At 41.9% G+C, this 23,047-nt stretch overlaps 1 protein-coding gene across 1 annotated transcript; it reads left to right on the top strand.

Moving 5' to 3' along the window:
* The first annotated feature begins 3,553 nt into the window (after nt 1–3,553).
* On the top strand, nt 3,554–21,199 carry rybpb (RING1 and YY1 binding protein b). The gene is made up of 5 exons (XM_055160554.1): nt 3,554–3,711; nt 4,299–4,424; nt 16,977–17,276; nt 17,369–17,464; nt 18,747–21,199. Exons 1-5 carry the CDS (start codon nt 3,686–3,688, stop codon nt 18,994–18,996), a joined length of 798 nt encoding a protein of 265 aa, XP_055016529.1. The 5' UTR covers nt 3,554–3,685; the 3' UTR covers nt 18,997–21,199.
* Nucleotides 21,200–23,047: the final 1,848 nt, after the last annotated feature.

The raw sequence follows: 23,047 nt of genomic DNA, 5'->3' as shown, positions 1-23,047 counted from the left end.
TGGAGAAAATATTTCCTAGCTGTGCATTGTGAAGATGAAGCTTGAGACCTGACTGATGAATACTGAACAAGCTAAGCCACTTAACAAGAAAACACATCAAAATGCGGAGACCAAACAGCCTGTGGGGAGATGAGGCGACAGCGAGCAGTGTCAGGAGATTTGTGTGTTAAAAAGGCAGTGGAGACATCCCAGTACACGCGCAATCTGGCTCCTATCCACCTGCACAAAAATGACTTACCATTAATCATCTCTCAAGTCCCCGACCGCACTCCCCAATCAATATGCCAGCACTTATAAAATTGTCAACCGTTTACAGTCATCATTTGGAGCTGAATCTGAATTGGAACGCCACCGGGTCCATGCTTGCTCTAGCTTCTGTCTCGTGCTTACTAATTACGCTGTTTATTTTTGCCCCCACAGTGACGCTGCTGCCTTTGTCACCGAGTGGGACACGTCAGAATCTCGCTCCTCCACATGAAGTTAGTCGTGACCACACTCCCACTGCAGTTTGAATCATGAAAATAGTGATTCAGCTCTATATTAAAGCTACAGTGTGTAACTTCCTGGAGGTGGAAGGTAACCTGCATGATCCTGTACAAACAGAATGTTAAAAGCATTAAACTTGTCATACATTAATAGTTTTATGCTATACTGTGGAAGACCCAAACAGCCAAACAGAACAATATTTGTTAACATGGAAACAAATAAGAGTCAGTTTTGTGGAGACACGTGTTTTTTAAGTTTTTACAATAAACACAACCAAAATGCTTTTATTTTAGTTTACTTTTTGGGCTAAAAAGATACACACTATGGCTTTAACATGTATGCAATTTAACAGCACAACTCCAGCTCTTTTCGGGAAGATTAATTGACTTTTGGTTTCTCAAGTGGTATACTTTCAAAAATAGGCTCACAACAGCCCTTCTACTCCCCCTTCACACTCATGTTTGCTTTTCAGCTGAATCGCTCATGGATTTCCGATACAAGTACAGTATGAGGCTCTTGAACAACTTACAATCAAATGGAGAGGTTTAATGTCTCGATAGCCCTGCTTTGAAAGTGCTTTGGGAGATTATCCGTGACAATAATAGCAATCAGATCAGCTCTTGTAAGCTTATTGTTATTATCGGAATTTGGATGATTTGGGATTTGGATTTGTAGGAGTTCTTGAGCAAGACACTTCACTGAGTTTTGTGTGAATTAAAGGTGCGCTGCTTATCTTTTCTGATGGAGGGTACACCACCAGCTTCTTTCCACGGTGATATTGCCTGGAATGTTCCACAGTATGGCATTACGTTTATTTTATCTCTATAGAGACAGCAGGCAACACCACAGGGCCAAGTTAGATGTCAGATACGTGGAGAGACAAGTTCACTCACAGTACGAATGCCAGTTTTTAGGTGAGTAAAAACCCATGTTATTGAGTAAATCTAAGATGGCGATGTTTAATGCTGTACCAAGATATTCCAGGCAAAACAATAACATCTCCATGGAGACAATCAAGTGGCAGACCCTTCACCTTTAAAGTTCAAAACAAATTGTGAACATTTGGTTTGGTATTGTTAAAAGTCCTCAGATTGGCGTCTATAAACAGGAAACACATTAATTGTAACCAACTCGTCTCAGGGCCCACTGATGCAAAATAGCAGCCATGTCTCGTCACTCACCCTCTCCACTTGGAACCGATGCAAAGTGTGGATGCTGTTGACATCCGGAATAGAACTCCCTTTCGGCACCAACGTTTTTACAGTTTATCCAGTATTTGTGGCAAAGATAAAGCTCCCTGCAGACGGAACAGCTCATATCATTTTACACTGTGATGATAATGTAGACTTGGATAAACTTTTGTCTCCGTTGCAGCCAATACAATAACTTCTCATGACATCTCGAAACTGTGTTATTTCTCCAAACATCACACTACTCCAGGTCACTGTACTCCCCTCTGTGGCACTCAGCAGTCTCAACTTATACTGGAATTCAGTAACAAGTTCAGATGTGTTGATTGGGTCAAAGATTGCAGTCAAGTTCTGAGTGGCTTCTATATCTGCGAAACAGACACTGAAGTTTGTGAAAGTTTTAATATGCAAAAATTAAAGGAACATCTTGCTTCTCCAATGCTTTTCCACCATACAGTTTGCATGCCTTTTATAAATAATAAATGAAGGATAACTGTTTATTTTACAAATCTGTCTAAGTGCCTTGCTCAAGGGTACAGAAAGGGAATCTGATATCAAATTTTGCTTGTAGATTAGAATGCTTAAATTCGCTTCGATCAGAGGTTTAACCAGTCTGAATACATTTTGCACTCTTTCTAAAACATGTGTAGCTCTAAGAATTTTCAGAACCAGTTGATGAATATAAATGAGCTCTCATCGCTTCACACTGGATATTATGTAAGTGAGGTATAACTTTGCAAAGACATTAAAATAGGCAGGAAACAATCACAGGGGAATTGAGAGGAGGCTTAATGTTGTTTTGACATGGGATACATCAGTGGGCCATCGCGATCAGGCTCAATTAGAGTGTCTTGCATTGGCCTAAGCAGAGGTAATGACTGGGTGGAGGCACGGATTATCATTCTGAAGAGAGTGCATGGGAGTCACAATAGGACCCTGAGCCATGGGGAGTGCCTAATGAGCCAGCGTGATTCACACTCAGTCTGCCCCACTGAGCGCTGTGTCCTGGGCACAGAGGAGGCACGCCGGTCAATCTATCAAATTCCAATACAATGCTTGTAATTATGACAGTGAAGTGTATTTGTGCGTAATAATGTATCTTCCTATTTGTGTATATATGTGTGCATGCATGTACATGCAGGTAGCCTAGATCATGCTTGTTTGTTTATATGGATACATATTTGAATAGACATTTGAATGTGACAGTACACATGTAGCCTACTGAATACCAGTTTCTTTTCATAACCTACAATAAACATTATTTTTTTTATTTTTAAGAAATTGAAGGCCAAAAGGTCTTATATGTTTTTTTGTATTTGTCAGTTTGTTTTTTGGACTGAAATGCCACCTGACACATGGAAGGCTTTCTTTGCATCCCCATCAGTGAATTTCGTCGACTAAGTTTAAAGACTGGTGAACAAGAAATGTCCTGCAAGGGTAGCCTATAGAAATAACAAGACCTGCCCTACAGGTGCAACAGTGAATCCATGCCATAGTAAATAAACTTTTTCTTATTTTTCTCTCACTCTTCCCCTCTCAAAACATTTAACTGAAATGGGTATGCTTCTGAAATTATAATTTAGACTATTAGCACATTTTCCTAGTCCTTTAAAGCCAAAAGTGTATATCAGAGTGATGCTGCTGTAGGCTACAGGCTTGTGTCTTTCTCTGTAACTCTTTGTTTCGGTTTCTTATATATGGCTGCATCGCGGAAAACCGTGTATTCTGTATGAAAGAATGCGTGGGGTGACACGAGGTCTGTCAAATACCTCTCGCTGATATTAAAATAGCACCCAAATATCCATCCAGACTTTTAAACCCATGCGCGCTCTGATTGGTGGAGCGGCGGCACGTGGTGCAGTGCAGTCAGTCGCTGTGCCTCGAAGCCAGCGCTGAGTGGAGCCTGTCTGCCAACAGCTTCAGCAGCGGCTCGATCTGGATCCTACTATATTCACTGACAATTAAAGGAGGCCCCCTTTTCTTCTTATTCCTGTGGACTAGTCTTCACCATGGGCGACAAAAAGAGCCCTACCAGGTAAAGGGACCTATCGCTGTCGATGGACGCCCGTTTGTGCCGTTATTGACTCGGTATTTGGAGACGTTGCGCTCACATAGCGCTTTTCATTCGTTATACCAGAGCTAAGCTAGAATAGTGCAGTCACTATGGCGGCTTCTCGCTCCCTACAGCCCAGTCACTTCACAGACAAAGGGAAATGTTTCAGAGGAGACGTCTGGCATTCTCTGAAACGCTCTTCCGTCTCCACGAAGCCTTTTGGAGGGACATTGTCGAAATGGACACCGTTTGATATTGGTTTAGTTAGCCGACATGCTAAGCTTCGATGCCGAAAATTTTAGCCCCGCTCTGCCTGGCTGCTAGCCTTAGCAGGCGATACAATTGGACAGTGTGGATTGTCGCCCGCTTCTCCTCTGTGTGTGAGCATTTATTGACCAAGGGACTGTACTTTGCGGGACTTCAATTTTTAATAATGACAACACCAGTAGACAGTGTAGGAAAAGCACTTGTGTTCATTTAAGCGTCGCCTTGTGTCTGAATCTAATCCTTGTTAATTGATGATCAGTGGTATTGAAAACTTGACCTTAACATCTGTCTTTTTTCCTAAGGCCAAAAAGACAAGCCAAACAGGCGGCTGACGACGGATACTGGGACTGTAGCGTGTGCACCTTCAGGAACACAGCCGAGGCGTTTAAATGCAGCATCTGCGATGTGAGGAAGGGCACATCCACAAGGTAACTGCCCCTCTGTCTCTCCTCTGTCTCTCTGCCTCCCTCTTCTCTCGTCTGAGCGTCTCCTCTTCTCTTTCTGGCTTGGCTTGGTTGTTTGGTTGCAGCAGCGTTGCATCGCAATTCGTGGCGGTGACAACTTTGATCGACAGCCTGTTTGTCTGGGGCTGAATGCAGGGACTTGTTGATGAGCACTCCGTCTCCCCGGCTGCTGCTGTGGGTTAGCTCGAGTTTGCCATCTTTTATGCGACTGGCATTTGGGTGCTTTCGTCTAGGTGGGCTGTCTGCTACATTATCCAGAGGAGAAAGGGGGGAGGAGGGGTGGGCTAGAGGGACTGTACTTCATATGTCTGCACTCTGCACAGCGTCGGTGCATCAGCAGAGCCACACTTTTATTGCGTTCCCATGAAGTCAACCCGGGTGAAGGCATACGTCACCTACCTGTCGGAGTGTGCTGCCTTCCGAGTACAGACGACAGAGTGTTGGCACTGTGTACTTTGCACTTCAAGTTAGTTTATGTAACAGATGAAATGTTTGAAATAGTTTGCATTTTAGTGCAAGATTTATATAAGAATATAAAAAAAAAAACTTTATTAGTAGTAGAAACAGACTGTAGTCATTTGGATGCCATTGTTTTATCAACTTCCTTAGATTACACTTGAAATACAAGTTTTATAAATTGCATTACATTAAACCTGTTATATTATGACTTGGCTTCAGTTTTGTGTTTTGTAACGTTCATTGCTGTCAGTGTCAATAATTAATCTGAACAGCTCGTAGTGTTCTGTTCTGTAATTCGAAGAATACTTTCACTTTGAGAATTCCAGTATTACAAAAATCTCTCACCAGCATTTATAGGAACTGGTTTCTATGTCAGAGAATGCAGTTAGTTAGTCAGCAGAAAGCAGCTTCTTCTGGGAAACTGATGAAGTGGCTGTTAATATCACGACGGGATTCCCTTTAGTTGTGCCTGTACGCTGCCCCCTCCTCCTCCTCCTCTCTTGTTCTGGGGAATGTTTTTGCTGATAAGTAGCGCGTTTATATGTCATCAGCTACGTGACAAGATGGAGAGATGAATGACTCACTTGTGGCTCTGTGGTGGTGGAGTCCCCTTCACTCTAACCTTTCCTGCTGCCACTTTCTTCACAACGTCTAGCGCTGACACCTCCGCTCCACCGCAGGGAGTCAGGACTCTGTCGGTATGTTTACATGCACTTTAGCGCAGGCAAGACATCGCAGTGAGTGATGCCCTTTTGATGTCGTCAGTGTCAGTGCACAGATTTCTGGAAAGATTTCATTAACACAGTGTTTGTAAAAAATTCAATTGGAATGTCACTTATTGCCTGTCTTTGAGCTTTTCACAATGTTTTTGAACATTATCTATGAAAATAGAAGAAACAAAGTGTAATATCAGTGTTTCCCATTAATAGCGGACAGTATAGCGGCTCAGAATAGTCTAAAATTGGGAAAACAAATTACTTTATTCTTGTGCTGTCATAAATATTTATTTTCTTAGTCTGTGATACATGGGATTTGGCAGCGTTGTGTTGTCATTTTGGTACAAATAGGGAAAAAAATCTACCACTCGTGTGTTATGCAGCTATCAGAGATGTCGACATCTTCATGACTCTTTGTTGTGATGACGTTAGTGGTGATGTCAGCTCCCATTGGGCACTGCAGTTTTCTAACATGAAAGTCAGCAGAATTGTTTCTTTTATTAAGCCATTTTACATGAAGATGATTTCAAATTAGCAAATTTATAATGATCAAAGGGTGTCGTATTATAACTATATAGCAGACACAAGCATAATAGAGCTTCTTTAATGTACTTTTACATAATGAGTCTATTTTTTAGGCTTTTTGCTCTTAATGCTTACTGTTATCAACACTACAACTTCAACCATGTCAGTATACGGGACATTTACTTATGGCCAACAGACCATTGCATGCAGAAGAAATGGTGCATTATTTGCATGTGTAGTCAGGCTCTAACTTGTAGAACTTGTATCATTGTATTGTGAATCATCAAGATTTGTCCTCCTTTATTCTCATTAGTCATATGGCATATTGCTGTAGCTCACATGTGGTTGCTCTGACAGTTGAGCGTCTAAAGCAGTGAGAGCGCTCTTAATTGCACAGCTCCCCTCCCCCGTTCTTCCTGAGCGGTTCCTCACATAAGAAGAGAGCGGCAGGAAAAGCCCGGTGCAGCGCATGCATCCGACCACGCTGCTCTGGCAACAGCCCAGCAGCCAGCTCGATTTGGTAAATGGGAGCACATGACATCAGTGGAGTGGTTGTCACACATTCCTGTTTGATCTAAGCAGTTAACCTTTGATTAATGTGATTGTTTAGTTGGGGACTGCCTCTTATTCTAATGAGTACTAATTAGCTGTCTGTGCCGCGCTGTTTGATGTATTTCATTTGGAGCATGGGATGAAGCACGGTGCTCTCAGCTAAATGAATCACACTTAAAGCTCCGTGCGGGTCTGTCTCCAGCTTTCATCTCAGTCTGTAGTTTAGATGGACACGCGCTCCAGGACATGTGCATGTTTGCCAATTACTCACTCCCCAACAGACTCTTCGAGTCAACTTTGAAGTTCGATTTGGATCCTTCTTGTTGTCTTTTTATGCAGGCAGGAGTTATTGATGTGGCTGCTGACAATACTGGGCCTATAATGACAGTGTTCTATAAAGCTCCAGGAACACACTTTGTGACTGTTGGGAGCTGATTTCTGTTTGCACGTGCCTCAGGACAAAGGGCAGATGTCCTGTAATCATCTCTGAACATGTCAGTGACCTTCACTGGCAAATGGAGAGTTTCACAACTTTTAATGGCTTCACAGAGACTTTTGAAGTTCAAATGCGGAAGTAGCCTTGTTCCTCTAAACTGAGATAATAGTCAGATATTAAAGGCTTTGCTTATTGTTAGGTACAGGTGATTTAAATGTAACTTTTCTGAATGAAACTATTTTCATTATGCAGACACACGCTACTGCTTCATTTATGATGACTACTTCAGAATAGCACACTCTTTTTTTTCCTTTGCAACTGTGGCAAAATTTGCAGATAGCTAGTGTGGTTTATGTATCGCCCAGTTGGTGTCCACAAAAGCCATCTCCTCACAGTCATAACTCCACAGCTGCAGCTGTGAAGTGCGCAGAGCTTTTCTCTAGAGCTGTTAGCTGGCCAGTATAACAGATTAACACAAGTAAAAAAAGGATCTTTCATACTTTTATCAAAGCACTGCCTTTGCTTAAACCCAACATAATCATGAGCAAGCTTCTTCACCATCCAATTAAATATGAAACACGTGTTTCGTATGAGCTCCCATACTGTATACAAATACTTACTTCAATAGTTATATTCAGTGTTTTGAGAATGCAGTTTGATTTTCATCACCCCTCACCCCACTGAGTTTGTAATCTTGCACTCTGTCCTCACCAACAACAATCAAACATGACTGGTGTGAAACTGCTGCTCTCTGTCTCAGGAGTGAAGCTGTTGATAGTAATGGCTGATAGACTGTAGTGTGCTTTACTGCCTGAAAGCTCCATAAGAAGTCACTTTTGGGCAGCGTTACAGCTATTCATTCCAACCTCCACCGTCTCCAGCTGCACCAGTGGCAATCAGCTGCTATAGTTCAGTAATGTGGTCCCATTGCGCTTATTGGCTTTACTCTCTTGCACTGATTATTTCAAGATCTGCCTTGTACTACAGGTGGTTAAGACGCATATCATGTGTGGGAAGAATAGTGTTGCAGTTTCTCCCACTCAGCAGAGGTGCCCTATGGTGACTTTGTGACTGGTGCGATATGTGCAAATAGAGGTAAGAATGTTTTTAACGAGGTCAGAGCCCGGGCCGCACCATCAGCATGCACAGAGAGGCCCCCTGTCCTTCCCTGCTGCAGTCTAATGAACTGTGTGACCCATTCTGTTGCGCACTGAAGAAACACGATCCTCAAGACTGCCAAATCCAGGATGGACTGCCTCTGCTCTGACTCTTAAACAAGAATGTACACTACTTTTTGCACCTGACCTTGCAGATATCTTCATTTACATACCCAAGCCTTCAGCAGCAAGCATTCACAAGCCTTCTGGGGTAATTGGAGCGGGCTTGACATTAGCATCCCTCTGGTGTGAGCTATCATATTTAAATGTTTCTGAACCCGATCACACTGTGAACACAACACCACGCCAGTCTGAGTGAGTTTGCTTTGTGGCGGCAGCCCGGGCCCCAGAAGAAAAAAGGAAAAAAAAACATTAGCAAACCTCTAAAGGTGATTGATGGAGAGGATAAGAGGAAGTCTTGAGGTAGCTCTGTCTTATCTGCTCTCTGTTCCTCTGCTGTCAAGTGTTTGGAGAAGCTTCCATCTGTTCTTTATAAAACAAGACAAATAGGCCATGTTCACTGAAAATTTTAAGTCGCAAAAAGTAGCTTCAGAAGAAAATGAAGCAGCAGTTCATTACAGATAGAGGTGTGCAAAAATATTGAAATATCAATATATTGTATCATTTAATTTGATATAGCAGCCCACGATATCAATACTGTATTGATATATCATCAAGAGCATATTTAGGTATATTTTACTAAATTATTTCATGTAAGAACTACAGTTGTGTTGACATTTTCATTGTTTTGAGTAAAATGAGTGTTTTTCATATTAACTTTACACAGACTTGGTGGATTTAGTATCACAGCCATGATTTAGCCTTTGTTTTTCACTCAACTGTAGTGAATCAATTTGAATTATATCGTATCGAAAGTATTGAAAGTGCACTGTATCAAAAAGCGTACTGTATCGTGGCCTATGTATCGAGGTATGCATCGTATCAACAACTTCTTAATGATATCCAGCCCTAATTACAGATGTAGAATTTTTATTACACAATGTGTCTTACCTCATTTTTCTTCATGGCTGTGTGTAAAATGGTAAGAGAAATGATCCTCTTGTTTCTCTCATTGCAGTTTCACATTCTTTTAATGTGTTAAATGATCATAGTAATTATATTAACAAAGCCAAAATATATCTGAACTATTTAGCGACCTCTTTTTGTAAAGGGCTGAAGTCAAACGAATACTGGTTTTCATTTACTTGGCAATGAGCCTATAATTTGATACAAAAGAACTGCGTCAAGTGCCTTCATCACATAGAGGACTTGTAATTACACACCTACCGTAGACTTCAATACAAATGAAGCCTGAAGTTTGAATGAAGTGCTATTGTGAGTCCATGAATTAAGCATTCTACTTAAGGCATAATAATTCAATACACACCTTGTAGCTGATGGACAACATTGTAAACAGATTCTATGCTCAGACCGCATGCCACTCAAGTTTCAATTGGGCAGTTAAATGCTTTTATAGGATACACTGTGTGATCTAAAAATGGAATCATGTGTTCCTAAAAATCTAAACTCATAATATTCAAATTGACTAGTGATGTTTACACTTCTCTTAAAAGATAGGATAGCACCATTATAATCTACAGACCACACCACATTCATGTGGATAATATGGTATTACATAACAGGGACATACTCTTTGTCTGCCCTCTGATGCCCTCACTGCGGTAGACCCCCCTCTTGTTCTGCTTATCCAGCACTATCTGCATCTGCTGGAACACACAGAGCGCGAGCAGCCGGCCCTAATCTGCACATGTTAATTGGCGGATTAAAAAGTTCTTAATTACTACGTGGGATTTGGCAGTGCGTGAATGATTTAATACAGTAGCCATTTGGCAATCTGACAGAAGCTGGAACGCTGAGAGCCAGTTAAACAAGACTCCTCCCTCTAAAACTCTGACGGTGAGTAAGCAAAAGGAATCTCCAGGAGTCATCTGAGGACAAGGGGGAGCGAGTTGCGCTGTTCCACAGATGGAGAGGGTAAAGGAGGACAAAGATAGGAGCATCGGAGGGACAGAGCGATTCAAGACTGTTACAGTGAGGAAGAGAGGCGGCAATGGAGGGTTTACGCGTTTATGCACGGCTGACTCGTGGCTCACTCAGCCGAGAGTCTCCGGGGGCTGAGGCAGAGCAGAGCACATCATTACCCAGCAAAAGGACGACCAGCAGGGACCACCGCCACCACCCATGCATGGACAAGAACACAGCCATTTGACCGGCCGTCCCACATGTGCAGGACCGGCACAGTCAAATTAAACATTTAGATTGTATCCCCTGGAGTCTGCATGCTTTTGATCTTGGGAAGTAAAGCAAATGGTGAGTGTTACTTAAAAGCTGTATCCCTTTACAGTTGGCACACTCAGCAAATACAGGCAGTAACCAAATATGACTGTCTATCTAGTGTCAGGTGTTTTCACTTGGGTTTGTTTGCCTACTATTGTTTACCCTGTTGAGCACAATAGCCTGCTGTGGAGGAGTGGAGTTTTATTTGGCAGCAAGGTTAGAGGATTTGTAAGGCAAATTGAAAGTCTTCTTTGGGCATCCTTAAGCTAGCTGGAAAGATAAAAAACACAAAAGGTGTGTTTGCAGTGCACCTGGGATAACTTGTTTAGAAGATTTTCTCGTTGTGGCATTACATATGAATAATGAGCAGCTGTAACCGTGGTAAAATCCGCCACACCAAACAAATGAGCTATGTATTTCTGCCAGACTGTAGAAATACTATGGGGTACCTGAAATTACAAGGGGAAAAAAAGTATGTGTATCTTAACGAGAAGTTACAAGGACCTCTGCGTTCTTTGACTTGAAATGAGACATGATCTTAGACATAATCTTTAGGCAGTCTGCCGGCATTAGACTTGGAGGGAAAAATATAAAGTTAAATGTTTGCTTTGGTAATGAACAGTAGTAAATCTTAAAACAGGCATGTAAAATCTTAAAGCACTTTCTTTTCATTGCTGCTAAGGGGTTAAAGTGGAGGGTAATGACGGCACCATTAAGTCCTTAAGCCCCTCAGAAGCTGATGAAGGGAGAGTGCCTCAGGTGAACAGATTAAATTAGAGGAGCTGAGCTACCTCTAACCCTTTAAATCACTGTTAAATATCAATTTTGCATCCCTGCATTGTTCTTCAACTATATCTGATTTTGAATCACATTTGCACTTTTTAGCTTATCTGTTATCAACCTTAAATCTCCAGCACAGGCCGATATTTTGTTTTGGCTGGCCTGCAGCCTAATAGCACACAAACACAAAGTTTCACTTATACATACATATTATGTACATATTGGTCTTATTTTTTACTTTATTGGTAAAGTAGTTTTTTCTGAGAGAAAAGGTTGGGTACCACAGCTCTTCTATAGATATCCTGACTTGAAAAGTACATTTATGCGCATAGCAGATTTTTCTCCTATATCTGCACTCTGCTGTGTCGTATGGAGTGAGAATGGAGAGAGTCTATAGCTGTGGGCTGACAGCCCAGAGCCGCTCAGTTCTTAATGTGAGAGACGTGGAGAGGCCATCACATGTCTGATGTGGACATGATGCCTGTGTCGACACATGTCATACATCAACACTGCAGCCTCAGAGTGAGGGGGACAGACTGAAGCCTCTGGCAGTCTCACATGTTGCATTTAAAAGGTGCTTGAGGCTGTGAACGTCTCATGATGGTGGTTTGAAAAGACCATCTCTGTGCGTCTGCGTCAGCCAGCATAAAGGACCTCTCTAGTGTAGATGTTGTGTTAATGTGGAGCAGAGAGTGCTGTTAAATGTTCTTCTGTGGGCCACTGATGTGGAATAATACACTCCTCCGCTGCGTTCCCTCCTCCCCCTGGCAGGAAATAATTGCTTGTCCTCTCCGCGCCACTTCAAATAGAAGAGCTGTGTTAATGAGGGCTTTCCTATGTCTCCCACTCTCCATCGCACACTCCATCTCCGCCTCTTCATTACTCTTGTGTCTACACAAAATGCTCAGACTTTTTTGGGACTCTGTTTGCTTGGCACTGTCAGTCCAGCGCAGACAGAAGCAGGTGGTTTGTCTCCAGAGTAAGTGCACAGTCTAAACTGCGGGTGTCGACCGCAGTGAATTAGACAAGATGATAGTGATTTGAGGGCTTCCTGTGGAGGAAAACCTCTCCCCTCCTCCTTTCTTTCCCCCGGGCAGCATACTTGAGGGCAGCTGTCAGTCATGGTGTATTGTGGGGCAGGGGGGCTAATGCGCCGGAGCCTTCACAGTGGGCAAACAGGCTCGAGTTGACAGCACACTTTTGTACATACAGCATACTGAATCCACAGGAGTTTACAGGCAGCTGTGGGAGGTGAGGACAATTAGGGCTTAACTCCTCTAAGATTCTCCATCATTTCTTATAGCTCTAGCTGCACATCAGAGACAATTGTGGGACTTGGATGTTTGCCAACCCTTTGACAGGTTCTATTGTAATAACCAAAGGGGAATTTGAGAACAACGTTTTCTAGATACACTCTTGTCAGAAGAGGCTTAGGGCAAATGTACGTTTCCTCATGTTGGAATATGTGCATTCAGGGTCAAAATCATTACCTAACTATCTGTTAAGTCAATTTGTAATGCAAATTTGATGTAATAATTTGTTCCAATGCCAGATTACAATTATTTTGTGTTGTCTTATATGACATATGGTATTGGCAATATTTGAAATGCACCTCTTAGTTTAACTCCACAAACCTTCCAGATTGTTATCTTTTTATCTGTAAGTGTTATGTTGACGGTTGTTTAATTTGGATTTTTGCCAACTTCAAGTATTAGCACCCCCGCTGCCATCTGTTATTTTATCACTATTGTCTTTTTTTGGCAACACAAGTGCTATTTTAGTATAAGACCCATGCTGTAATCATTACCTGAAACCATTTAGTTTTACTTTGATTTTTATTTAACCTGCTCGGTCCAATAGAGACTCAGGATCCTTTCTGCCAGGGAGTGTGGTAGTGTATTACGCTGAATGGGATTAAGTATTGGGCGGGGCATAGGGTCAAATTCTAATCCCACTCAGTCCTTCTAATACTGTGCTTTTGGCACTACTCAATGTAAGTTCAGGGCGGTTTTGACATATTTGAATTCCATTGTTGTTGAGTGTGCCATTGCTCTGCTGTTGTTTGGCTTATAGCAGTGTTTTGCAGTATTTAATGAATGATCAGATGGCAGTGTCATGAAGTGTGTGCAGTGCTGGCTGACAGCCCCAGGGCAGCCTGTCATAATGTGTGACCAGTGGAGAAGTAATGGGGCATGGAGAGACAGGTCCGCGTCAGGCCAGCAGCTCGTGGCTGACTTACAGCTGGCTGTGAATCACTGTAAACCACACAGGATTCAGAGCAGAGCCAGTGCCAACACTCAGAGTCTATCAGGACCTCTCTCCCACAGCGGCCTCATGGAGCACCTGCTGCATCAATCAATCCATCAGACACAGCACTGTACTGCCTAATGGCTCCCACTGCCAAACAGAATGATGACTGTCCTCTCACACTTTGTTTGGCCGTAGCTCTAAGTAATTCTGACAAATGTGTTTTCATGACACTCTTGTGATATGCTGCTCCATTGGCACAGCTAATGGCCTTCTAACATGGATCAGGTATCTGTCTTGTCACATCTGATGCACTCTCTTAATCAATATGAATTTATGCAGTGCCATCCATCCCTCTGGCTGACGCCACCACTACCTTGTGTGAACATTTACTCCACCTCTCAGGGTTTTTCTACTCTGTTGACATGCACTGTCTCTTTGTAAAACACTAAAGCAAATCTAAGTGCCAACCCTCTGGTCTACAGGTTCTGTATCACTTACACTTAATATTTTGAGTTGACTTGCTCATCTCCTTCGGTCATGAACAGGGCACTGGACTGACTGACAGTAGCGGCTCTCGGGGCTGTGCTGACAGATGTGGACATGAGGCCAGACTTCTACGGTGTACGTTGTATAAAATCACATTCAATCTCTCACAACTGCAACTGTAGGGGCGTCTTTAATCTACGCAGGGACATATCTTTACCCTTGTAACATCATGTGTCATTACCTTGACAGTGGTTTGGTCTTACCGTTGTTACCACTAGAAGTAAAAAAAAATAAAGGTTCGCTCTTCTGAGCTCTTACTAATATCAGTCCGGACTCATTAGCATTCCTCTCAGCTCTGTATTGATCTGTGTGTAGCATGGACATTGTGACATGATGCTTCATCGATTGGCTTCTGATCAGCTCAACACTCAACTCCCAAGTTCTCCACACCACCACCCTGGATTCAGTTCTGTCAAAAAGAGCACTATCAAGTGAAGAGTAAATCCTTCTCTCAGTGCACCACAGTAAAGATGCTGGGACATTGTGTTGTTATATTGAAATGTTGAGGTTAACCGCTCCACAGTGTCTGAAAAACCACTTCCCAAAGTAGTTACGTCATGAGCCTGACAGCTGCGCTCCATCGGGTTTTACCTGTTTTTGTACCTTTCTGACAGCACTCCAACAGGTCTGCTGTCTCTCTTATGTAAGTCTGTGGTTTGCCAGGTTATTACATTGCTCAGAGTATTTTGTTAATATTGACTGACGCTTTGGTCTAACTGCATGTTTTTCTCATTGTATTAAAAATATGCATGTATATTTTCAACCTTTGTTTCCACCTTTTAACCTTTAGTGGCGTGTCATTTCTAGTAGGTCAAGTTCAACAGTAAATAGTGCTGACACAGCCCTGTGAGTCAGTACGTTTGGTATTTTGTCTGTGTTGGCTCAGTGTTATCTGATAACTGATACTTTGTGCATTCCATTCTCGTGGTTTAAACGGACTGACCTGTAATACTAACACATGGAGCTAGCTGAAGGTACAAATTATTGATTTTGGCATTTTGTTGCTTTGACACACCTATATTATAGAACTGAACAACATACTAATTATCAATAATTAGGGATGTAACAATATCCAAATCTCGTGGTACAATATTATCACGCTATGCATCTCACTGTATGTATATATGTATGTATATATATATATATATGTATGTATATATGTATGTATATGTGTGATATATATAATATGGCAGAAGGCTCTGACACTGGTGTGTTTCCGGTCCACCTCGTGTTCTGCACAGAGCTTTGGGTCACGGTGCTGTTTGTGTGCTCTGAGCTTGTCGAGGGCACGCTGGTGTTTTTGCGTCTCATTTGTGGCGTTCCGCTCCCTGCTGCCCAGTGCCCGGTGCTGCTCTGTGATTACACCAGAGCGCTCTCCACTTGTGGCTCTGGGCAGTTGGATTTTTGGATTGTTGTTTCCCCTTCCCACACTCTGCCAGTTGCTCTCTGTCACGCCTCATGTTCTAGTGAGTATGCAGTTAAGGTTCACCTGTTACTGTCGGAAAAGATTTGTTTTTAGAACTTTTATGTGAAGTCATCATTTTAGGGGTGTGGAAAAAATCCTACTGAGAAAAGAATAAGGATAAAAGTGTCCCAGACTTCACCAGACGCTGTGTTCCAAAGTTATTATTGACGGACCTCATTATAGAGCTGGGGATTCAGTTGATTAGTTCAAGTTCTGCATACATTTGTGTGCTGCTGCCTGCTTGTAAATGGAAAAGACTATTTGGAATTCTGACGAAGCACTTTCTACAAGATGAGACGTGAGACGAGATTGGGTCAACAAGGACAAGACAAGATTCTGACATACTTCATAATAAACTAGAAAAGCACTCAGAGAGCGCAGACCTCCGCCAAGGACTACCCTCATTTTTTATATAAATTGCGATAAAATCAGTCTTCTGGATCAGATCCGGATCAGCCTTTGGAATATGAAAGAGGATCCCATTGTCCATCCCTGAGTCAAATTTCATGGGGTTTGGTCAATAATTAACCGAGATATTGAGAAACAAAAGTTTTGGCCCCATTTACCACAATGTTAACTAAAATTTCAAAGTGATCCAGAATCCAGGATTTCTTTCAGATCACCCCCAAAATGAAATCAGTTCTTCCTTTTCACATTTCCAACAAATCCTGAAAATTTCATCAAAATCGGTCCATAACTTTTTGAGTTATGTTGCTAAAAGACAAACAAACAGACAAACGCCGGCAAAAACATAACCTCCTTGGCGGAGGTAACAAATTGTGCTATCCTGTTCAGTTCTGGTCTTTTTAGTTTAGTTTAATGTTTGTTGTCATTGTAGTACTGTTTTTTAGCATTAGGTCTAACTAATCACTATTCAGTCCTTTTTAATCCTGTGTCGATTATGAAAAAATCTCCTTTTCCTTATGTGTGCTCAATCTTATGGCAGTTTTATCTGGCGAGATCTTGTCCTGTCCCTAGTAATAAGTTAGAATAATAACATGTAAGAAGTCATAACTGATGCTTCTGGTTGTTCTAGTGTTAGGTGACGGGGAGCTGTGGGCGCTAGTTTCTCCGTGTCTGACTGAGCCTTGGTGTTTGACAAATGGGGCCAGCCTTCCAGTAATCACATTAGAGTACCTAAGTGACATGCTGCAAATGTCCTGCCTTGTGATCCCGCGCATTCATTTTATTACCGCCGTTACAACCCCTAATGAGATTACAGCGGCGGCAGCAGCAGCAGCCAGGAGGCACTGGCTCGGAACGCCACCTCTGCAGCGCCCCCTAGGCTCACTCACCCCTTGTAACGCTTAATCCATGTTTGATCGCCCGCAGGAAACCCAGGATCAACTCCCAACTGGTGGCTCAGCAGGTGGCCCAGCAGTTCCCCATGCCCCCGCCGGCCAAGAAGGAGCGGAGGGAAAGAGGCGAGGGGCGCTTTGACAAGGAGAGGCCCGACGGAGAAGGAGAGAGGGAGCGGCGGCCCGAGCTCGATCGCCCCGAGACGGTGAGGCCCGAGGGAGACTCCACAGACAAAGAGTGCAGCGACAAGGAGCAGCCGATCAAAGAGAAGCCCGACCGAGAGAAGGACATCACCCCCGCCATCACCAAGAAGCCTGGCAGTAAAAAGACCAGGTGAGTGTGTGCAAAACCCGACAATCTCAACTGATTCTGCTGTTCTTGAGATATTCACCTCAAAGTTCCCCCCTCTCTCCTCTTCCTCACAGACCCAAAACAGAGCACCAGAGCCCCCCCAGCGACAAACACAGTATACAGTCTGGGAAGTCGGTGACCAAGACCAACAAGAACGCACACATTTGCAGGTAAAAACTCAAAATGTGACTTGTCCCAGAATTTGAATGGGTAAATTGTAATTATAATTAGTTGAAGAGGAATATTAGGATTAGATTAAGCTCCAGTGTTAATGTCGTAGTATTAAGGGTTCATGAATTTCACACTAGAGTCTGAGCGTGTCTGTGTCTGTTTGGTATGTGTGTGTGTGTGTGTGTGTGGGGGGGGCTATTTTTAAAGAATAACTCTGCTGAAACGTGTGAAGTTTATGTTCAGTATTAAAGGAGTGTGCTAACGGTGTTCACTAACCACCTGTTTGAGTAACAAAACAACACGTGGAAATTGTACGGTAATTATACCTGAAAGTGTTGTAAAAGGTATTTAGTGTGTGGGATAAAACACTTGTACAACAGAAGAGTGGGCAGTGGAGAAGTAGTTTTTTTTAGTTTCGAGAATGACCCCTGACCAGTCAAGGTGAGTCATCATGAAGATGGCTTGGAAGCACTGAGAATGAGTGAAGAACTGAAATATCACAAATATCTGACTATGCATTATATGAGTATGTGCTCCAAAATCACCTTTTATGTTTCGTACTCATCTGTTGAGTCAATAAGTCAGTCAGGAGCATTTCAAATATCTTACTTGATTTCTAAACAGTGCCTGATTTCCCAATACTGAAACTAGAGTAGGGTTTCAGTCTGTCTCACCTAGTTTCACTGTCTGTAGCCACTGACTTCAGAGGAACTCATCTCTGGCTGGTGGGAAACCTCAGACAATTCCACAAACGCTCTTTTACACTAAACTCCCACTCTCACTGTGTAACCACTTTATGTGTCAGCTGCGCCCCCTCAGAGCTGGCAGCCGCTTGCTTGTTGTTGCTCACAAGCACATATTGTGCTTGACATCTCGGATCATCTCTCATCATTTTCACCAGAACTGAAAAAAGGTCAAGTACACCAAAGTAAAAAAAAAATAAATAAAATAAAAAATCAAAATTATCAACATGAACACATCTTTTTTTTTGTTTTTTTCTTCCTAACTCTTTTACTTTGATATTGTATTACCATTGTTATAATTACTGCCAATGGACAATTTCTTTCACAACAAAAATGAATTTAGTTTTGGTAATATATTTTATATATAATGTATATCTATTACTCTCATAATAGATTTTTATTACATTATATTTGTCCTCCATAAAACTGTTTGATTTTCCCACAAGATTCTCCATATCAGCTGCCTTTTTCAGACAGTAACTCCTCCATCATTTTGACTTTCAAAATGGTACTAACTTGTCCTTTCTGTGTGCGACAGGCCCAAGCTGAAGAACATCGACCGGAGCACGGCACAGCAGCTGGCCATCACCGTGGGCAACGTTACGGTGATCATTACAGACTTTAAGGAGAAGACGCGCTCCTCCTCCACCTCCTCCTCCACCATCACCTCCAGCACCGCATCTGAACAGCAGCACCAGAGCTCTGGCTCCGAGAGCATGGACAAGGGCTCGTCACGCGCCTCCACGCCCAAGGGCGATCTGTCAATGGGGCACGATGAGTCCTTCTGAAGCCCCGCCCCCCCCTCTGGCCCCTCCCACTCCACCTGTTTTTCTTTTACATTTTGGACCGTATGGATCTCAGTGGGGAGCACATTCACATGCCTCTATTCCACGACTTGTCTGGACGCAGCAAGGGTTTGTGGTTAAAGGAGAGACTAAAGGAGTATCCCCCTTCCCCATCCCGCAGTAGCATCCAGACTCTTGTATGTATTGTTTTATATTTGTATGTGGATGTCAGGCCAATTTTTTTGTTTTGTTTTTGTAAAGAAGATTTCTCCGCTGGGCACAATAACCACCACCATTTGAACTCTTATTATTCCCTTATTTATTACCTGTTGCACCTGTATACTTTGATCTTCTCTTTTCCTTGACGCTTTGTTGTGTAGCGCCGCCAACCGTCCGCTCTTGAGTGTTTGACAGCGGAGATACAGACACGCCCACACGCTCTGGTGCTAGATACACTGTGAAAAAGCCTTGGAGACCTACGGGAGTCACGGAGTTTCAAATGGAACGCGACGGAGCTGGTCTCACTGCTGGCACCAAAAGACACTGCCGCTGTTTGTGGAAGCCGCTCACATATCCACTATCCTGTCTCTTATCTGTACAGTGTAGGCTGTTGTGATAACACTAACGCTCTCCATGTCTCTGCATTCCTCAATCGCTCCTTCTCGGGCTGTTTTTTGGTTTCTGTTGTGACTGAGGGATGGTTCCACGCAGTTCCACTTTGGCGAAACCCTGTTGAACTGTAAAATAGACCGTTGTATCCAAACTCGTGTGGATTTCTTCTTTTATTTGTGGTCCTCGTGACGGCTTTTGTTCTCAACATCCCTCAAAGCAAGTGCAGACAGACAATTCAATCCACATTTGTTTTCTGTGTTTTAATTAATTTAAGACTCCTGTCATTGAAGGCAAAAAAAACTTGTAATTTCTAGTTGATAGAATGCGACTTTTAGGGCAGCAAGGATTATTTAAGGATTTTAATTCACTTGTCAACTTAGCTGATCCCACCTAATTTCCTTTTACTGTATGAAATTGTATAAAGAATAAATGTGTATATGATATCTTTTATTTATTGAAGGACCAAAGGTATTTCATAATGACATGATACATAGACAGATGAATAACAATTTGAAATGCAATTATCTGTGAGATGAATATCCATTTAATAAAGACTAATATAATCCATGTAAACGGTGTTCTTATTGTGCATTCATCTTTGGAGAAGGCGTCCCTGGAGGCTGTGGGTCCCCTGGTCACACTGAGACCCTAACAGAGCAAGTTCCCTAAAGTATGCAATGTCCTGGAGAGACAACTCCCTGCTCTAAATTTCTATGTAACTAAATGTGTAATTAAATGTTATAATGGCCGAGAATCGGTGTTTGAAGTGAGGAAAGGCGATGGGAAGCGTTTTGGAATTTCTACTGAAAATCCCCCCCCCCCCCCCTTTCTAATGCAATCTGTGGCCACGTGAGCCATGTGTACACCTGCCTTATCTGCCACCACTTGACTGAGTACTCAACACTACTCCAACAGCTCTTTTATTAATATTATTGACAAAATGGTCATTTGCTGCGTATATGAATTAATGCTTGTAAATAGAATTATTAAAGGTGCAACACTATGATGGCAAAATGGCATTTGGAGCTCAGTTCTTTTTGTTTCCTTTTCCCGCGCAAGCAGTTCTGTTCTTGTGTGCGACCAGTAACCTTAATTTACTGTGTAAAGATGGTTACATTTTTTAGCTTTGTTTGTCAGAGACCCAAATATAGAATGCTTGTTTACTGACTGTATAATCTTAACTGTGAAGTGTATAATACAAACTCATTTCTTCCTATAACAATGTCTTGTACAATGCTTTTCAAGTTACTGCTTGGTTAAAAAATGACAAAAAAAAAAAGTTGTAGGGACGGTAAAATAATCCATCTTTTGTTTAATCCAGTCTTTATTTGATCTGTTATTTTGATTTTCTAGCTGATGTGTCATTGTTTCCCTTGTGAAATGGTCACATTCTGTTTCTGGGTGAAAATGTGCAACATTTTCTGCAGACCACAGCTCCTTGTCCTGCTTCTGATGTTAAAATACTACATGTTTTGGGGCATGTGCACGACTTTGCGCTTATAGGCTATCCTCAGTTTCCTCCGCTTCAACTAGAAATGTCTATTTATGAATTTTGCTTGTAGTTTTTCACAAATAAATCTGTCAAAGTTATGTACATTGCTGTTGCATCATGTCTTTTCTTCTATATTTAAACTCGCAAGATACTTTAAAGAACTGTATTTAAGACTTTGATCTGTCTCCAGATGCAAAATAATTATTCAATCGGTTGTATTTAATTGACCTCCATTAGCTATCAGCTATTCTTCCTGGAGACCTGTGTTGCATGTTTATGTATAATAACAAAGCAATTCATGATAGATAAAGGATCCGTAAATACTAGGGATGTAACAATAACTGAAATATCGTCATATCGTATTGTTAAAGTTCTCACAATAATATCGTGGACCATCACAGTATCTTGAATTACACGTCTCTTTGCTTAAATTAAGAGTTAAGGTGTAGCAATAGCTAAAATACAAAAAAAAAAAAGAAAAACTGAGGGAACTACACAGACCATGATCCTTTGCTCCATTTCAATGTAGACTACAAGAAGAAATAACAGTTCTAAGCATTTTTAAGTCTTAGTTCTGCGGACTAAGCCTTGTCAAGGCATTTTAAAATGAAAAAATTGCATATTAACAGTTTTGTTTGCCTCCACAAAATATCGCAATAAATATCGTAGTGTGAGATGTATATCATGAAAATATCATACAGACAGATTTGGATATTGTTACATCCCTAATAGTGAGCCTCCCCACCATATCATGAGCTTTCCCACGATATCACAATAAATATCGTACCATGAGGTTCATACCATGACAATATCGTATCAGTATCATGAGACTTGGATATTGTTCCAAATGCTAATAAATACTATGGTAATAAATAAGTTGATTAAAAACATGATTAAAACAGCTAAAACAACGTGATCATAAAAAATATAAATATTATTTGCTTTTATTATTCATGGATTTTATTTATTTTTATTTTAAAAAGCATATTGTAAACCTTTTTTGTTATCAATAGTTTTCCAAATGCCCCTCTCCTCCATGAGAGGCTGAGTAGCAGAGAGCAGAGCCTGTTACAGCAGAACGAGTGAGCGCGCACAGAGCAGCTAGTAGACTTAGGCAAACTTTACTGAGCCACAAGGGAAATGATTTGGACACAGTCGTTCACTCATCACAATATAATATAATCACAAAGAGCAAATAATATAAACAGAAATAATAAATTCTAAATAAGTACAAAAAAGATAGCAGAGACAGGTGTCAAATAAGACATAATTATATAGATGTATATAAAAGAATACGTAATAAAATATAAAATCTCTATATATCACTATATACAAGAGGTCATAGGAAGACAGTGCTACAGTTATATGATGACTGACAGGACATAGAGTTATCTGTTACGTAAGGGTGAGGTATAGGGAGTATTTTCTGTTAAATAAAGGTGAGTTGTTGTACATTTGTATGGAGTATGGTATGAGTGTGTTCCTGTATCTCTCACTGTTTGACCAGAGCTGTAGGAGCCCGTTGGAGAATCAACTCCTCTGTCCCTCTATAGTCTGGTGCAGTGGGTGAGTTGTTGTACAGTTGTAGGGAGTATTATCTGTCCCTCTGAGCAGTGTGAATGACTATGATTTAGAGCAATTTGTCCAGTGTCCTCCTATCCCTTACTGGGACAAATGTCATGACCAACAGTGAGGCCACAGGCTCCACTGGTGTCCTCTTCCTCCTGAAGTCAATCACCAGTTCCTCGGTCTTGTCCACTGCAGAGTCATCAGAGAACTTCTGCAGATGGCAGGACCCGGAGCTGTACTGGAAATCAGAGGTGTACAGAGTGAACAGAAAAGGAGACAGTATTGTACCCTGGGGGAAACCTACATTACTGACCACAGAATCGGACAGGGTGCTCCACAGTCCCACGTACTGAGTCCTGTCTGACAAGTAGTCAATAATCC

Source organism: Boleophthalmus pectinirostris, unplaced genomic scaffold (genome assembly GCF_026225935.1).
Source record: "Boleophthalmus pectinirostris isolate CB_2022bp ecotype Guang Dong unplaced genomic scaffold, ASM2622593v1 HiC_scaffold_3, whole genome shotgun sequence".
NCBI lineage: Eukaryota > Metazoa > Chordata > Actinopteri > Gobiiformes > Gobiidae > Boleophthalmus > Boleophthalmus pectinirostris.
The sequence above is the reverse complement of the archived record's forward strand: the minus strand, read 5'-3'. Positions and strand labels throughout refer to the sequence as shown.

Excerpts from the sequence above, each read along its gene's own strand:
- rybpb (XM_055160554.1), top strand. The coding sequence starts at position 3,686 with ATGGGCGACAAAAAGAGCCCTACCAG. Across the intron at positions 3,712-4,298 it reads GACAAAAAGAGCCCTACCAG|GCCAAAAAGACAAGCCAAAC; the intron begins GTAAAGGGACCT and ends TTTTTTCCTAAG. Across the intron at positions 17,465-18,746 it reads AAGAACGCACACATTTGCAG|GCCCAAGCTGAAGAACATCG; the intron begins GTAAAAACTCAA and ends TGTGTGCGACAG.